This window comes from Peromyscus leucopus, chromosome 9, assembly GCF_004664715.2.
Source record: "Peromyscus leucopus breed LL Stock chromosome 9, UCI_PerLeu_2.1, whole genome shotgun sequence".
NCBI classification, from domain to species: domain Eukaryota; kingdom Metazoa; phylum Chordata; class Mammalia; order Rodentia; family Cricetidae; genus Peromyscus; species Peromyscus leucopus.
Window position 1 is genome coordinate 5,693,588 of NC_051070.1, and position 16,140 is coordinate 5,709,727.

A 16,140-nucleotide genomic window follows, 5' to 3' on the forward strand; every position below is an offset into this window, starting at 1 on the left:
AACTTCAAATTTGTTCTTCTACTCCAGCAAATCCATGTTTAACACTTACCTCTAAATCTTAAACTAGATTTGCATTGATGTGTAGGGTTTGTGTTCCTTTCTTGCCCGGTTTCTGTTTGCTCATAGTTAATAACACAGCACAGGCACACTGAGAACTCAACATCCAGCCACCATGTGAACTCCAGGGAAGAGAAGCAGGACACAGGCCCTGCTGCCTAGGAGCTTCGGGACATGTCCTGTGAGGAGATGGAGAAGCGTACCCAACTGTGGCTGCGTTTTCTAACAACCTCCCCGGAAGCCTGGAAGATTCAGATGTTGGGTGAGCAAAGACTGTAGTCTGGGGACTGTGATTAACCACAGGTTCCCTCTCTTCCTCCTGCTCCCTGTCCAGGACTTCAAGAAAACGAATCGAGCACACTGAAAAGCAGCTTGGTAACGGTGACTGACTGGAGTGACGATTTGGATGTGTAACAAATCTGCGTCAGAGAACTGTTCCAGCAGCATTTCGGCCAGCAGCCTATCGGCTCCTAATGCTCCCTCCTGTTTCCCAAGGAAGCCCATTCAGAGCAAGGGCGTCTCTAACAACTCGGAACACAGTACTGAAATCTGTCAGCTGGCCCACTGTGTAGAAACAGGATGTCCTTTCAGTCATAAAAAGTGTTTTCTTCACAACGGTACTCTAGTGTTAAATGTATTTTTTTTTCAACTAACTTTTGAGTGTTTTTTTTTTTTGACTGATAGTAGGCTTTAGTTTGAGTTATTGTAGCTTTTTAAAATACGTATGTACTGTCACATTGGTAGTTTTTATGTTATAAAATTCTGTTAAGTCTCTTCAAAACTGAATTAGTGATGTCAGTGACTTGGGTTGTTTTCCATCTAGAAATAAGTCTAGACCGGTGACAGTTAGCTAGGCCATGGTAAACGCATTCTCCTGAAGTTCCTCTGTCCCACAGGGCTGTGAGGCCCTGCTAGCATGTCGTTACTGACCAGTTCTTTTGTGCACTGTAGTCTTTAGCTTGGATATTTCATGAATAATGTGCAACTGTTCTAAATACCAATTGATTTTTATGAGATGATCATTAGAAAAAGATGAGCCATTCCCGAGTCACACATGTGTGTAGTTCCTCTGTTTTTCAGTACTCAGCCCATTATAAAATACCTCAGAACTAACTTATATTCTTGAACAATGATCTCGGCAATGATCAGAAAATTTATATATAAACTGTTCGTTTTTCGTTTCTTTTTAAATTTTTTTTCCCCTTTTTTTTTAAAAGTAGTTTTTATACTTTGTGGTACTATTAGGACTCTATCTCAAAAAAAGAAAAGGTAACATTTTAATAGCTTGTGATTTGGGGTCTCCTGTCAACCATCAACAATGCCAGTAAAGCCCTCCATTACACCCTGTGAGTGTGACTGATCATTAGAGATGACGTCTTGGCTAAGTTTATGAAGGGGCTTACACAAAGCCATGGCTTCTAACACCCTGATCTTGGAATAAATCTCCATGGCTACACTGGCTACCATCCCGAAACCTATGTGTACCCATTCCAAACCATGAACAAAAATCCTTCCCCCTTCCCACAGGGGCCACTGTGTGCAAATAGGCTCACTTTGTACGTAGGCTTCTAAAACTTAGTGAGGGACAGTCAGACTACGAGGTGTGGACAGAGATAAACACCTTACACATCACTCACTTCCTCAGCAGATTTTTATGGAGCCAGGTGGTATTTTTGTTTTGTTGGTTTGTTTGTTTTTTATTTTGTTTTTCTCAACTATGTAGCTGCAGCTGACTAGGAACTCAACCTGTTATAGACCAGCCTGGCCTTGAACTCAGAGGTCCACCTGCCTCTCCCTCCCAAGTGCTGAGATTAAAGGTGTGTGCCACCACGCCCTGGCTGAGCCATCTGTCTGGCTTCCCTTCTGTTCTGGGTGTGACTCAGGCCTTCCTTCCGTTAGAATTTTGAGATGTGCTCTTTGTGTACTCATGAAGACATTAGGAATCAAGAGTTAAGTCTCTGGCCGAAGGATGCACAACCAGAACGTAACAAAAGCCAGCTTTAGAGTAAGCCTGCTTCAGGTCCCATGCACGGTTTCATGTCTGGGACTGGGGAAGGGTCATGATCCTCTGCTTAAACCCAGCGGATGAATGAAGTTGGTCTATGTGCGTCACAAAGCTCAGCCCTTTAGCTTATCTGTTTGGTTTGCTCCTTTCCCCATTCTGTTTGATTTATTCCTTCTTCTCTAGACAGACCGTCTATGACCCCTCCCTGATCCCATCTGTACCTTCATCCCCGGCTCTCCCTATTATCTGACTGCTGTCTTCACCAGTTCAGTTGAAGAAAAACAGTCATTTTAAATGTTTGCCTACACAATGCTGTTTCCACACTGGTCTGTGGTACTTAACCCACCTTTATTTAAAAAAAAAAAAAAAAATTCAAGTATTAACAAGGTATGGCATTTTTAAATTTTTAATTATATTTTTAAGAACATTTTTTAAATTTATTTTCTTTCCATTGAGTACCTGCAGACAGGTATTTTTCATTTTCAGCCATTCACTCTTGGGGAAAGTCATGTAGTCACCCATGTGATTCGTCCTGGACAATTTCTAGCACTTGCCACAGGTACCGCTTCTTACCACTGATACTGTATATATTTTACCCTAGCCCGTCCCAGCTTAAGTCTGGACCCCGTCACTAAAGGGCTCATTACACAACTCTCCACGTTCTTCGCTGTACATACAGGAAAGTCCCTACCTACCATCAGGGGCACGGTGAGAATGAGTGAGCTGGGCACAGGGTTGTGTGGTAGTGGAGACAATTACTGCCTCTGTGGGAGAGTGATGTGCAAGGCCAGCCTCAGGAATAAATCTGCATCTTTGTGCAGAAGTCACCGGATCAAGTTCCATGTCTTGAAAAACGGCCAGTGTCGCAGTGACCTGGAGAGTTCTATGCGCAGGCCCGTGAGACACCCAGGAAATGCAGCAGTGGGCCCCAGAACTTCCTTAGCTGGCTTTGGAATCAGTCACCGCCATTGCCCGGCTCACCTGATGGTGATGGGCGTTCTCAGTCAGACAAACCTGTGTGGCTTATGATCCACACACAGGGCCATGACACCTTTGTCTTGAGCCGTCACCGTGAGGGGCAGTCCTGTCAGGCAGGTCTAAGAAACTAGACGGCCACTCCACACGGCAGGTAACAATGGGACCGTTTAACCTGCACACCCGGTGAGGAATAGTCTCACACTACCCCCGTTCCCATCCACAAGACCTCATTGCCTGCACACTTCTGTCCAACAGGTGGATGAGATGAGGGGAGCCCTCAGCGTACTGAAGACCAACGTGACTGTCACCCCAACATTTCCTGAGCCTTTGAACTAAGCGTCCATGTGTCCTATGTGTATAAAATATACAGATCCTGTAAATAACCTGTTTATTTTCCTTATAGGAAGGCACAACAGAAAGTGATTAGTATACAACTATAAGAACATTTACATCCGTCCAATCAACAGTCTTCAAATTCATATTTTAAAAAAAACAAGCTGAAGCGGTAGTTACGGAAGGCCTTGGAAGGGTCGTTGTGTGAACAGTTCGCTTTCACAGCTCACTCAAGACACAGCTGGCCAGGAGCTCTCTCAGACATAAGCATTTTTATCAAACTGTTTGGAAGGGCTTGCGGTTTTAAAATCTCCTTCTCCACCGTGATACTTGGTCCGAGAAGACATGACAGACGTGGGGCCGTTGTATGTGTAGCCCATTCTGGAAGGTAAAACATACTTGGATTGATTCCGTTCTACACGCAGGGCAAAGGAGAAACGGACGGGACCATTGTTGCCAGTGGCTAAGAGCTAACTCCTCCTCCATTAGCGCTCATCCCTCTTCTGTCCACATAGCCTGCGTGGTGAAAGACTCTCTAGAGGAACTCATTATTGGTTCTAATATTCTTTCTCAAAACTAGTTTCTAATGCTCGTTTTCCTGAAACTGGATTCCTGCCTATGTGAAAATCACAGTAAAGTCGACATGAAAAACACGCCTTTACCCTTGGGTTCGGCCTCCCGGTAACAGAAACAGCTTTAGAACACAGCAGTGAGATCTTTCAATAATAATTGTCCCTAGCCCTTTTCCATTGCTACTTCCAATTTCCAAGAGTCACACGAATTGTGTGTAACTTGTCCCATGTGTAATGATTTGGAATAATAGAGTGCGGTGGGTTGAGACCCCTTTCTTTGGCAAACCTCTGTCTCCAAAAATATTTACATTATGATTCATAAACAGCCAAAGTACAGTTAGGAAGTAGCAATGAAATAATTTTAAGGTTGGGGATCCCCACAGCATGAGGCACCGTGTTAAAGGGAGGCAGCCTCAGGAAGGCTGAGAGCCACAGGTAGAGCGCTTTTCCCAACAGGGTTTTTGTCTCTTTCCTACCTGGGTGTTTTGTTGTTGTCAGATATCGAAAAGCAAAATATGACGCCGCCAATGATGCAGAGAGAGGCTCCTGCCCATCCGATAAAGAGAGCCGCTCCCAGTTCATACCTGTGAGAAAAGGACGACATGGGCGTTAACCAGCTCACCCGGGCCGCGCGGCCCTGCTGACCCAGGGTTACTAAATGCTCACACTTTCTGCACACTTTTAAGGGAAGTAGTAACATGTTTGTGTCAGTGCTTTGAACTCTTCTCAAAGTGTTTTTAGCCTCTCCAACTTCCTGACAGGAAGCAAGGGCGCGGAGGCCGGGCCAGGTCAAAGACGGGGTCATCTGACTGACTCACGAGCACTTTTCTTCCGTTCTCTGCCCTCACTTTCCAAACTTTCCATTCATTTCTTTTGTTCCATGGGCCAAATTGTTTAGATACTCTGCAGTTAGGAAAAGGAAGTCTCCCTCCACGTCTGTTCCAGTTAGTTCAGTGTGCGTCAGATACCTGCTGTGTGTGCAGATAAATGAAGGTGAAAGATGTCTGTGCAAAAGGGCAAGGGACAATAAGATATCATCACTACGGTCTAGTGGGGACATTTAGAGGTGACCAGTGACCAAGCTTCTAGATGGCAGGCCAAAGTACTCCCTAGATGGCCAAAGTGAATGCAGACATGAGTGAGACAGGCCTTTCCCCAGATGAAAAGGCCTTTGAAAATGAAGTCACTTGTTAGACAGCTAGAAGAAACCCTTTCAGGTGAGGAACAGTCACAGCCCCCACCCCCAAAGGAATGAGGATTGTAAAACCTCAGGGGCTTTCTCTCTTCCTGCAGAATTGTTTTCTTCTGTGAAAAGGCATCTCACTTTTGCTACACACACACACACACACACACACACACACACACACACACACACACTGCAAGACTGGAAAAAGAGCTCTACTGGTGTGTTTCAGTATACAATGAACCCAGAGTGTGTTTTGGTCTCACAGATCCATGCCGAGATAATCTCAGGAGATTCCAAGGTCAAGAGAAGACAGGGTTCCTGATTACCACTTGCTCCTGACACGGACAAGACGTAAAGTGAGAGAGCCTGCCTTTGGCTTGGTGTGGAGGCCACACAGGTGTGGGGAGCAGCTGGCAGGAGCTGTGTAAGGGGGGGATCTCTGCACCCTGACACCCCAACATAGGCTTTCCTTGGTGGTCTGTGTAGTTGTAGGAGTTACTGGGGCCTGGACCACTAGCAGGTAGGAAATGATGCTTACAAAGCATCAGGGACCCCCCCCCCCAATCTGGGATGGAGTTAAGCATACTTTGTCATGTGATCCTTTCTCCTCTCTTGTGCTTACATCCTTGGGAAATCAGGGGACAGATTGTGGCAAGGAACAGCTGTGATGGAACAGGAAGGGGGTTAACCCTTCATCTGCTTCGGGAAGCCCACAGACCTCGAGGCTTCCGGAGTGGCAATGGCAGAAACAGAAAATGTCAATGGAGAAGAGCACAGCTGTTCGTGTGCACACATGCGCCAGAGGACCAAGAGTGAAGCGCACACCAGAGAGGAGAGATGGCCAGATGGGGAGCAATGGCGGCGAGGGGGGACGTGGCATTCCTGAGAAAAGAAACTGACAAATCTTCATGCTGCACATCTGAACATTTCACGGCCCAGATCCTCAGGTCTGCCCCCTTTTCTATTGTCTTCATGAGACTATACACATAAAAGATGCAGAGATGTGCCTCCTGGCAGGTTCATGGCACTTGACCCCTTTGAACTCCTGGGGTCCTGGAATGCACTCGTCCTGTGACAGCACAGAGGAAGGGGCCGGCTCAGGACAACACTTTCCGTGGAGGCCATTCCCACAGGATAAACCAGACCTCGTCACCCATCTTTCTCTACCCTCGGAGGTCATCTCTCCTTCAACTGCATAGTGGACATGCACCCTCAAAGAGTCCCCGGCCTCCTTTCAGTCATGGGTTTTACACCTGCCTCCAGTTCTTAAGAATGGTCAGTGAGGAACAAATGTCACAGAAGCCATGAGCCGCACGCTCCGAGACATGGCCTTCCCAAAAGGAACATGACAAGCACAGTGTAGAACCTCAGTGTTGTATCTTCATTAACTCAAACCATCTGGAAACTTACCAAAGGGCTTGGGGATGGCGATCTTAGGGTATAACAATAACTCTTGTCCTGGATAGAACCCAGGGCCTCGTGCAGGCTACACCAGCACTCTACAAACTGAGCCACATCCCTAGACCCTCATTCCATTTCTTGAATGTATTTTACTGTTCACATATGCAGGATCACTTTCAAGGGAATCACTTTTTTTTCATTTGACTTCCATTGTAAACCTTGCCAAACACATCAAAACAGTATCTGGAGTTGTCTTGAGAGACCCTGTATCACCCATGTTTTTAACAATTCTGATGTGATGGTTTTGTGATTGATTCTTCCTCTCTAAGATTTTTTTCTTCATTCTGTTGAGAGACACATGTCCCAGTCTCCCTCAACAGTGACTTCAGCTCACACCTATCGGTGCATGTCATCTGGCAAACACTGACTGGGATCATTCAAAGGCAGCATTGAGAGAAAGGACAATATAACACCCCCCAGGATCTGTTTCCAAGGCACGTCTCCCTCACCTCTGCCTGGAAGTGTTTCTTGACTTTTGGTAATGCTAAGAAACTGATTTCAACACTTGAGGAAGATTATCCAAATTTCACATTATCTGCGGAATGTTTTTGTTAGCAGTGTCCTCTTGTCCCCAGCCAGCTCTTCACTCACAGTGTGGCCTCTTTTGTTCACATCACCACAGTTTCCTCCTTACTCTGGAAGAACAAATACACTCCACTCCGGACACATCCATAACTGCCAGGGTGAGGCCTCAAGTTGGTTTAGCGAGGAACTGTTTTTAGTGTATGCCAAATGACAGTGCTTATCTGATTGTTGCCCCCATGGAACTTTAACGCATTCCTATCAGAGAACGTGACTTTAGTAAACCAAGACTGGGAGATGAATTTACTTCTATCAGAAAATTTAAAAATCAAAAATGCCTATCCTCTCCCTGGGCTGTCTCAAGCTATATAAGGCCGCTGCTCGTGGCCTTCATTCCATGAGCGGGTTGGAGTCCCGTGGTGACGCTGACTGAGCACAACGCACACTTCCGGTCATAGTTTAGCCCTTTAACCCCCTAAGGAAAGGGACTGGGAGCACTTATTTTCACATCCTGACCTTGCACCCAACTCTCCATTTCTGGCTTGGTTTGACGAAGGATTCTTGGGGATCTCCTTCCTTTCCTCCACAGACATCCAAGCCACATCCTGCGCTACTCAGCATGTTCATGATGGGAATCAGCTCCTCCCACAGACCCCCGAGTCTAGTGGGGCTGGTGAGACATTAAGCAAATAATAATGGAACAGCGTGATGAATCTAACAATGGAATCCAAAGAGCATGTCTGTGCAAACACAGGTGACCTCAGCCCTCCCAGGTACATACACATGTGTTTGAGGAAGGACGCGGAAGCAGCATGCCCTTCCTTTCTCTTAGGACTTGGGCTTTTCTTCTTAACACACACAGCCAGCCCCTCCACCCTCGTACAGTCCCGGGGTATGGGTATAAATATCCTCATTTTGCAAATGAGGAAGTTGAGGCTCCGAGAGATTAAATTACTTATCCCATATTTCAGCTAAAGCAAATGGTAGAACCCATATTTAAAACCTTGAACTGTGATTCCAAACCTGGACTCTTAACTGTTGCTCCCACCGTAAGGAGTTTATGAATATTTTTAAATCCTGGTCGGTGAAACCTGCTTTTAGTTCCCATTTCAGAAAGGTTCTCTCCCTCCCTGGCTCATTAAGTTCTCAGTGGCTCCAGAACTGTGGGGTGTGGAATTTTTTCCAAATGCCCTGGGGCTGTCTTTTCCCCCAACCCCCACAAAAGGTGAAGAGTCATTAACCAGGGCATGCTGAGCAGCCCCTCCAAAAATAAAGTGGCTGTAACAAATGAAAACACCTCATCCTTTCAGGGCCCACAGAAAACTGAAGTGACCTTAATGAAGGTCACAGGTCATTTTAGAGTACAATGCCCTTGTTTTAATTAAGAATGGTAATAACCAAAATAAATATGCCAGCTGCCTTAATGCAAAACAGTATGTTTTAGGGAAAAAAAATGCTAAAAATTTAGAAAGTACATTTACATGTTATCCACATGAATACTTCAGAACTGAATTCCATTGCTCAGTCAGCCTTTTCCACAAGATTGTCTGATGTAAACACCTCTGTATCATCTAAGGCCCACAAAAACGCAAGGATACATTTGTATAAACGGATACTCTCTAGGGATTCTGCAGAAGTACGGTTACTCCTGATACTGCACACTCCAAGTCGCTGATGTAGAGTGGGGTGTTTAGAGCCCGCCCACCCTGTGGTTGCCACAGTCCACCTCCCTTCTGTAAGATGCCATCTCTTCTGTTAACAGTTCCCTCCCACGGTCTGGCATCCCCAACACGTACAGAACAGTGGCAGACAGCACCCAACCAGCAGCAAGAAGAGGACAAGAAAATTTAAATTCCATGTCATGACCTCTTCATGGGGAATTCTCAAATTTGAAAAACTGAGACAAAAATGGACTTTTTTATTTTCTTCCTTCGGTGTCAGTTCTGAATTGTGGATCATGACAGGTATGAATGTGTGCATTATTACAGCGTATTGTGACTTGCCACTAGTTTAGAATCCTACAAACTGTGGTAATGGCAGGAACCTTGTTTGATTTCTTCCTGTGTGCTGCTGTAGCAACTGCTTTCTCCTCCATTTTTTGAAAGATAAGAACACATTGCGAAGATTTTATTTAACTTCTTAAAGAATTAAGAAAGCAGATGAGTGTTAGAAATTATTCCAAGGTATTGTAAAAAAAATAAATAAGCAGTCAAGAATGCCAATGTGAATTCACCAATAGATGTAAAACGAGTAAAATTTGGTAGCTCTGACCAACATTTTCCCAGTATGTTATTTTCCTTAATCTTTATAACACTGTCCATCTGTGTTACTGTGATGAGGCAGATGAATTAATCTAAGATCCCAAAGAGCTCAGATTTTCAGGCTCCAGACTCGAGACCGACCCGTCTCCGAGTACTTTCCTGGCTCACACTGCACCAGGTGATCAGTGCATGTCTTTCAAGACACTTGCCAGTTACTCATGGAAACTTAGAAGCCATCTACAGTGGAACTAAATGTCACGTTGGCCAAGGTAAATTATAATTTAGTAGAAATATCTCATGTCCTGAGTTACACCATTCATTTCAATAACAAATCCATTACTTAGTAACATTGGTGCCATTGATCTCCTCCAGCAGTGTGGATAATTGGGGTTTACCTGCTCTGAAGTGGGAAGGGTGTGCTGAGTCACGGTGCTCACAGAAAGTTCAGTGACATGTTTACAGGCAGCTCTGAAGTCGGAATAAACTGACCGGGCTGTCGGGGCTGTCCTTTAAGATAGGAAATGCCTAACAGCAAACACTGCCCTGAGACCCTCCAGGGTGGACTCTGTACAGCTGAGCCTGTGCTGAAGTCCCTGTGGGCACCAGCAGGTGAGTTCATTTGTACTGAAGTGAAGAGGAACAGATGGACCAGCAGGAGGAAAAAACCCTTCAGCAATTAAAATGCTTCTAACATTCTTTCAGAATGCTCAGCAGCATGCTGGAAAACGGTGGAGAGCCAAAGCAGGTGTTTCAGGAGACTCCGTGGGCTACGTTCTGGTAGAAGAGTCTCACAGTCCCTGTCCACCTGACAGTGTCCTAACATCTTACTGTGTGTGATGCGGTGCTGCATGTCTCAGGGCGGTGACACAGCGGGCCGGGAACTACTGGGCATTGTTCTGCCTTCCTGTGTGGGTTCTCCTAAAGACTGGCATTAGATCCCTCTCGAACCTTCCTCTTACTTGAGAGCCAAGTATCATAAAGCAATTGTCCTTTTTATTAGGGCTCTAACATTCCAGCAAACATTTCTCTCCTGCTAATCTCAAAATGCTGTAAGAGAAGATGTTCTGCTGTGTGAGGACCACTACCTTTCAAAACAAGAGCTAACGTTTTGTAATATTTGCTATGCACCATCAGATAGGATTGTAAGCAGCTGAACTGTGCCGGCACACCTGACCATTGCGACCTCTTTTTCTCGGTCTATAGAGTCAAAGCACAAAAGCATAAGACTGTTGTGAAACTTCACGGACGGCCAGCAGGAAGCAGAGCTGAGTTTACACCAGGCAGCTTGGCCTCAGGACCCTTCCTGACATTTGGGTTGTGAGCCCAGCCTTTAAAGATGAGCCATCTCTCCAGCCCCAGGATCCTCTCTCTCCTCGCCTGCTTACCCTTATCTCATAAGCAAATGTCTGTCCCTTATGGAGGGACACAGACCTCACTGTATTGTCACCCTCGCTCTAAGAAGTCCAACAATTAGCCTGCATTCTGTTTCACGATGCTCCCTGTCTGGTCTAGGAGACAAATTAACCAACCAGCAAGTGGGAGCTACCAGTAGGGCTGCAATGTGGGCCCATAGCACAGAGGGAATCCCCCAGAGGTGCTCCCCTCTCTGGGGGCAAGTTGGGAAGGCTGACCAGAGTATAGAGGGATAGGAACTGAGTTGCTAGAGCTCGGGGCAAGCTGACGATTACGCCACAGGCTAGTCAGTAAAACGAAATAGGAGCTGGCAAACATTTGCTGTCCTGGTTGCTGTTTAAAGGCTTGCCAGCCTCACAAAAGCATCCGGGGGATTCCAGTAAGCAGAGGTGACCTGTGTCACTCTGAACAAAGCGAAGTCACAGAATCACACCTTCTTAATATGTAACCATTTGTTCTGCTCTCGGTACTTAACGCTTCCACAGTATCTCCTACCCAGAACTCTGTGGGCTCTTTATCAACCTCAGTTCACTCTCCAAATAACCTTGTGAGCAGCCACACAGTGGTACTTGATGATGAAGGTGGAAGACAAGTTAAACAGCCTGGCAAGGTCACTTATGTACCTGTAAGGCTGGTATTCAGCCAGAAACCAGAACGAGAGAATTTATCTGAAAGTAGCTCTTCTCTCCTCCCTCCTTCTCTCCCACCCTCTTCCCCTCCCCCCTCCTTCTCTCCACCCCCTACCCCATGCCTTTATATTCTCTGCTGGGGGTTGAAACTAGCCCATTTTCATTTAAGCACAGGATCTACCACTGAGCCATATCCCCAGCCTGGCAAGCATTAATTTCTAACTGCTAAATAGACACAATAGTGAAAAGATTTTACCTTCGTATGGTCTAAATCCTAAAGTATCAGATCAGATATGCCAGGAATGAGGAGTATTCCACAGTAACATTGAAAACAGAAAAGCCTCCAGGGCAAGACCCAAGCATGAGACTCAGAGGCCAAACATCAGACACATCGCACAGAGCAGAGTCTCAGAGCACGCTCTTCTGTTCCTTTACGTGGGTCGTGGTTACAGGCTACAGGAAGGATTTGAAAAGCAGTCTCTTTCTGCTGACCAATTGTAACTCAGAACAGTTTATTTAAGAAAACAAAACAAGACATTCAGGGAGTTAGTGGTTTAGACACCAAAGCAAGGGTAAGAATAATGTCATCCTGTGGGCTGTGAGTCTTGCTTTGGGGCATCTATTAGCGTAAGATTGTAGGAGGGCAGGGCCTTCTCTCTCTTTTGGAGTTATTACATTTTGTTTTAATAAAAAGGGGAAGTTGGTTTGAAACAGCCCAAAGGAAAGAGAAGGGGCTGTTCTCAAGGCTCTGCAAACGCCCGTGTTGGAGTTGTCCGAACAGAATATTCACGTGGATGAAAAAGACCAAAAGGGAAACAGCACCAACACCAGCGAGTGTGTGAGTGCTGTGCCTCTGTCCAGCGTCGGGAAGGACACTGCCAGCCATGAGACTACTGGGTTCTTGACCCACATGAAGCCACTCATGTTTTTCTCATGCATAAAGCTACAACTGGGTTCCTTGCACACAGTGGGGATTTGTTGATGAGCTTATTTGTATTTTCCTAACTTAGGCAGCCAAGGTGTACATAAAAGAGGGATGATGTGGAGATCTGCAAAGGTCTAATGCTGGAGAGAAGTACTGTGAAAGTCAACAGCATCAACAAACCAATAAGAGGGAACCACGTTCCAAGGCCTGACCTGGCTTCTAGCACATTTTAGGGTTTGGGGACAAGAGTACCAGGAGTACAATTCAAACCAGAACCTGTGGCCAACAGCTGGCTTCCTGTGCTTTGCCCAAGGACTGAACTTGGGAGTCACACTATTTACTGTCACACCTTTTGGGGCAACCCCTGGGGAGAAGGCACTTGGTGATAACTGCTGTGGATAACTGCCTTTCTGTTTGCTGTGAATATGTGTTGCTCTGATTGGCTGATAAATAAAGCTGCATTGGCCTATGGCAAGGTAGCTTAGAGGCAGGCAGGAAATCCAAGCAGAGATTCGGAGAGAACAAAGGAGAGGAGAGGGAGATGCCAACCATGAACGAAGAGCAGCAAGATGCCAGCAGACCAGTAATGCCACGGCCATGTGGCAAAACATAGATTAATAGACATGAGTTAATTTAAGATGAAAGAGCTAGCCAGCAAGAAGCCTGCCATGGGCCATATAGTTTGTAAATAATATTAAGCCTCTGAGTGATTATTTTATAAGTGGTTGCAGGGCTGGGTGAGAACTGAGAAACTTTCTGACTACAGATAACTGTATAGCCCAGTGTGTGGCATTTATGGGAAGAGGAACTTGTTTTTGCCTCCCACCTCCATCCTCAGAATCTTGCCTCCTCATACTGCTGACACAGGAGGCTTTGCACAAGTCTGAAAGGACCAGTTCTCTACCGTAACTCTCACTTGGAGGCACTGTGGTAGGTAGAGTTGAAAGAGATGCTTTCTGATCTCAAGAAACTTACATAATCCAGTCTATTAAGACATCAGAAACAGCTAGAACCTTCCTACAGTGGCCTCCTCCAAACCTCCATTCACCTGTGTGGGCAGAGCCAGGAGCTGTGACTCCCACACACATTCAAGCACAAATAAACTTGAAATCAGACAGGAATTATTATTATTATTATTATTATTATTATTATTATTATTATTATTTTCCAGAGCTGAGGACTGAACCCCAGGGCCTTGCGCTTGCTAGGCAAGCGCTCTACCACTGAGCTAAATCCCCAACCCCCACACAGGAATTATTAAATTCTAGCAAAGCCAGCTGAGAATGTTCTGTTCCCTCAAGAAACCAGGTCAAAGTCTTGCTTTAAAGATGACTTTTTCAAGACCCGTGGAATGAACCAGTTTAATTCTGTGTTGGGAGTCAATGCCCACCCCCTCCAAGAAAGTGCTGATTAAAAAATGAAACACCGGATGAAATCATGATCCTCAACTGGTCAGTGTTTGAAAACACACTAAGTTTCAATGAAGACTAGATTCCTGTCACGCCTCTTTAATTAGAATGTGATGGTACATTTGTAATTCTCAGATCTAATCATTCCTTGAGCTAACTAGCCTCATTGAGATTATGAGGGCCCAATCTTCACCTCCATGTTTGGTATCATGTACATCTGTGCAAATCTAATTTTCAAAATTAAACAAGAAGCTAAGTCCTTATAATCCTAGCATTCAGGACACTGAGGCAGGAGGATATAGGAAGACTATATATGACTAGCCTGGGCTACAGAACAAGACTGTATCTCAAAAACACAAAACACAACAGAAAAAAAGTGAGGCGAACATTAAAAATCAAGATATATTTTTCTAACATGGATAGAAGAGTTAAAAATTATATTGGGTCCAAGGACAATGTTTTTTTTTTGTTTGTTTGTTTCCTACTTAATAAAATTTCTTAAGGGAAACTATTGTAAAATAAATGTATGACAGAAACTCTGTAATAAAAAAGCACACGTAGCATCTAGTTTCAAAAATTATGAAATTGTTATTATAAGCTGCACATTTTAAGGCATGTGCTGTACAGAACTCCACCCCTGTTTGAATGAGGAGGAGTTTAGCCCAAGTTCCTGTCAGCATTGACTTGCCCTTCTCGCCTCGATCCCAGAAAGAGAATCTCAAGAGAGGGTCCTGCTTCATAATTTGACAGAACCTGTGCACTGCCACGTTTGGCACATGAAGGGACTGATACATGTTAACATAATTTCCATTAAATATTACAACTCCACCTATTCTGACACATGCATTAACTATATTAAAGAGAGAATCAGGAAAGCAATGTTTTGAAGACATCTTTTTTTTTTTTTTTTTTTTTTGGTTTTTCGAGACAGGGTTTCTCTGTGTAGCTTTGCGCCTTTCCTGGAACTCACTCTGTAGCCCAGGCTGGCCTCGAACTCACAGAGATCCGCCTGCCTCTGCCTCCCGAGTGCTGGGATTAAAGGCGTGTGCCACCACTGCCGCCCTGACGACTTCTTAATGCACTAGGAAAAAGCAATGCCCACTTGACCAATTATTTCTATACTAGACCTTTAAAAATTTTTATAATACTTATCTCAAGTCTAAAATATAATTGTCAGCCTGATTGATAGCAAAAACACCTAAACGCACACACACACACACACACACATATACACACACACACACATACACGTACACACACATGTACACACACACGTACACACACAACTTCCTATAGAAGTATGTAAGCATAGTTTCATGAAGACAAAAAAAATAGATTTGATATATGGTTGGCTGTTTTTCATTTGGTATCCCTGGGATTTTCCCAATTCAAGGAAATAAGCCTAGGGCCACTATAAAAAGCAGCAACTTAGAAACAATAACCAACCAAATGATGTTAGTCCCAAGGCACTCACCTGTGGACAGGAGCAGCCACACTGACGGGGGTGGGGGTGGGGGGTGAGGGGGTGAGAGGGTAGGGAGAGGGACGGGTACCTTGCTCCTACAGCATTGTTGAGAAACTTCGCTGTGTGCAGTTTCTTCATAAAGGCTGGCTAGGTGGAGCAGACGTAGAAGACCCAGCGACTAATACTTAGCAAATAGTGTTCTGAACGAACAATCCAGTTCTTTTAATGTTCCATCTTCATAACTTAGCCCTCCCATCTTACTTCACTCCAACTTTTCCTGAATTTCCCCTCAGTTTTGTGATGGAAGATGGATGAGCTTTTTGTTCTACATCCTATGCTTTGAGGTCTTTAAAGATAATGTGCAATGCCAATGAAGTCTGAAAGCATCTTTTACCAAAACGACCCATAAACTTGATGTCCGAGAGTACCACTTACCAACAAACTTCATTTTCAAAAGCGACACGGGAAATCTATGTCCTAATGTGAGATATTTATTCGTATAATTTTTCTGTGAGCTAGAAACATATAGACTAAAAACAACACTTACTTTTGCTCCATAAAGAGAGGATCAAAGAATTCTGTTGTGATTTTGTTTGCGTACAGGGAACAGCCTGTCATGGAACACAGACCTGAAAAACACCAGCGGGCAAGTATTGCAGTCAGCTCCGTGGCATGAGCGCCCCGAAGCACCGTGTTTGGTGAAAGTTACTATTTACCTGACAATATGAATACAATCCCAGCCAAGCAGGCAATTTTAGCTTTGGTTTTATCTGAGCCTCCGACTTTGGTACACTTCATTCCAAAGAGCGCAAAAATGGACCCGAAAAAGCCCAGGCTGACGGCAGCAATCATGAGTCCTCTACATGCCTGGATATAACCTGTAATTAGAGCAGGTCGTTTATGTTAACATTGGATGTGCAGATC

The 16,140-nt window shown here is 44.9% G+C and overlaps 2 protein-coding genes across 6 annotated transcripts in view; one reads left to right on the top strand and one right to left on the bottom strand.

The window, feature by feature from the left end:
- Dzip1 (DAZ interacting zinc finger protein 1) overlaps window positions 1-1,404 on the top strand; it is a 50,822-nt gene extending 49,418 nt beyond the window's left edge. For all 4 annotated transcript variants that reach the window (XM_028868212.2, XM_037208323.1, XM_037208324.1 and 1 more), the window contains one exon: window positions 392-1,404. In XM_028868212.2, the coding sequence (XP_028724045.1) occupies window positions 392-471 (80 nt within the window). In that variant the 3' untranslated portion in view covers window positions 472-1,404. The remainder of the gene's footprint in view (window positions 1-391) is intronic.
- A 2,007-nt stretch (window positions 1,405-3,411) lies between these two features.
- Window positions 3,412-16,140, bottom strand: part of Cldn10 (claudin 10) — an 87,290-nt gene continuing 74,561 nt past the window's right edge. For both annotated transcript variants that reach the window (XM_037208325.1, XM_028868211.2), the window contains exons 2-5: window positions 15,933-16,094; window positions 15,764-15,845; window positions 4,422-4,529; window positions 3,412-3,754 (exon numbers count right to left, since the gene is read on the bottom strand). In XM_037208325.1, the coding sequence (XP_037064220.1) occupies window positions 3,631-3,754; window positions 4,422-4,529; window positions 15,764-15,845; window positions 15,933-16,094 (476 nt within the window). In that variant the 3' untranslated portion in view covers window positions 3,412-3,630. The remainder of the gene's footprint in view (window positions 3,755-4,421; window positions 4,530-15,763; window positions 15,846-15,932; window positions 16,095-16,140) is intronic.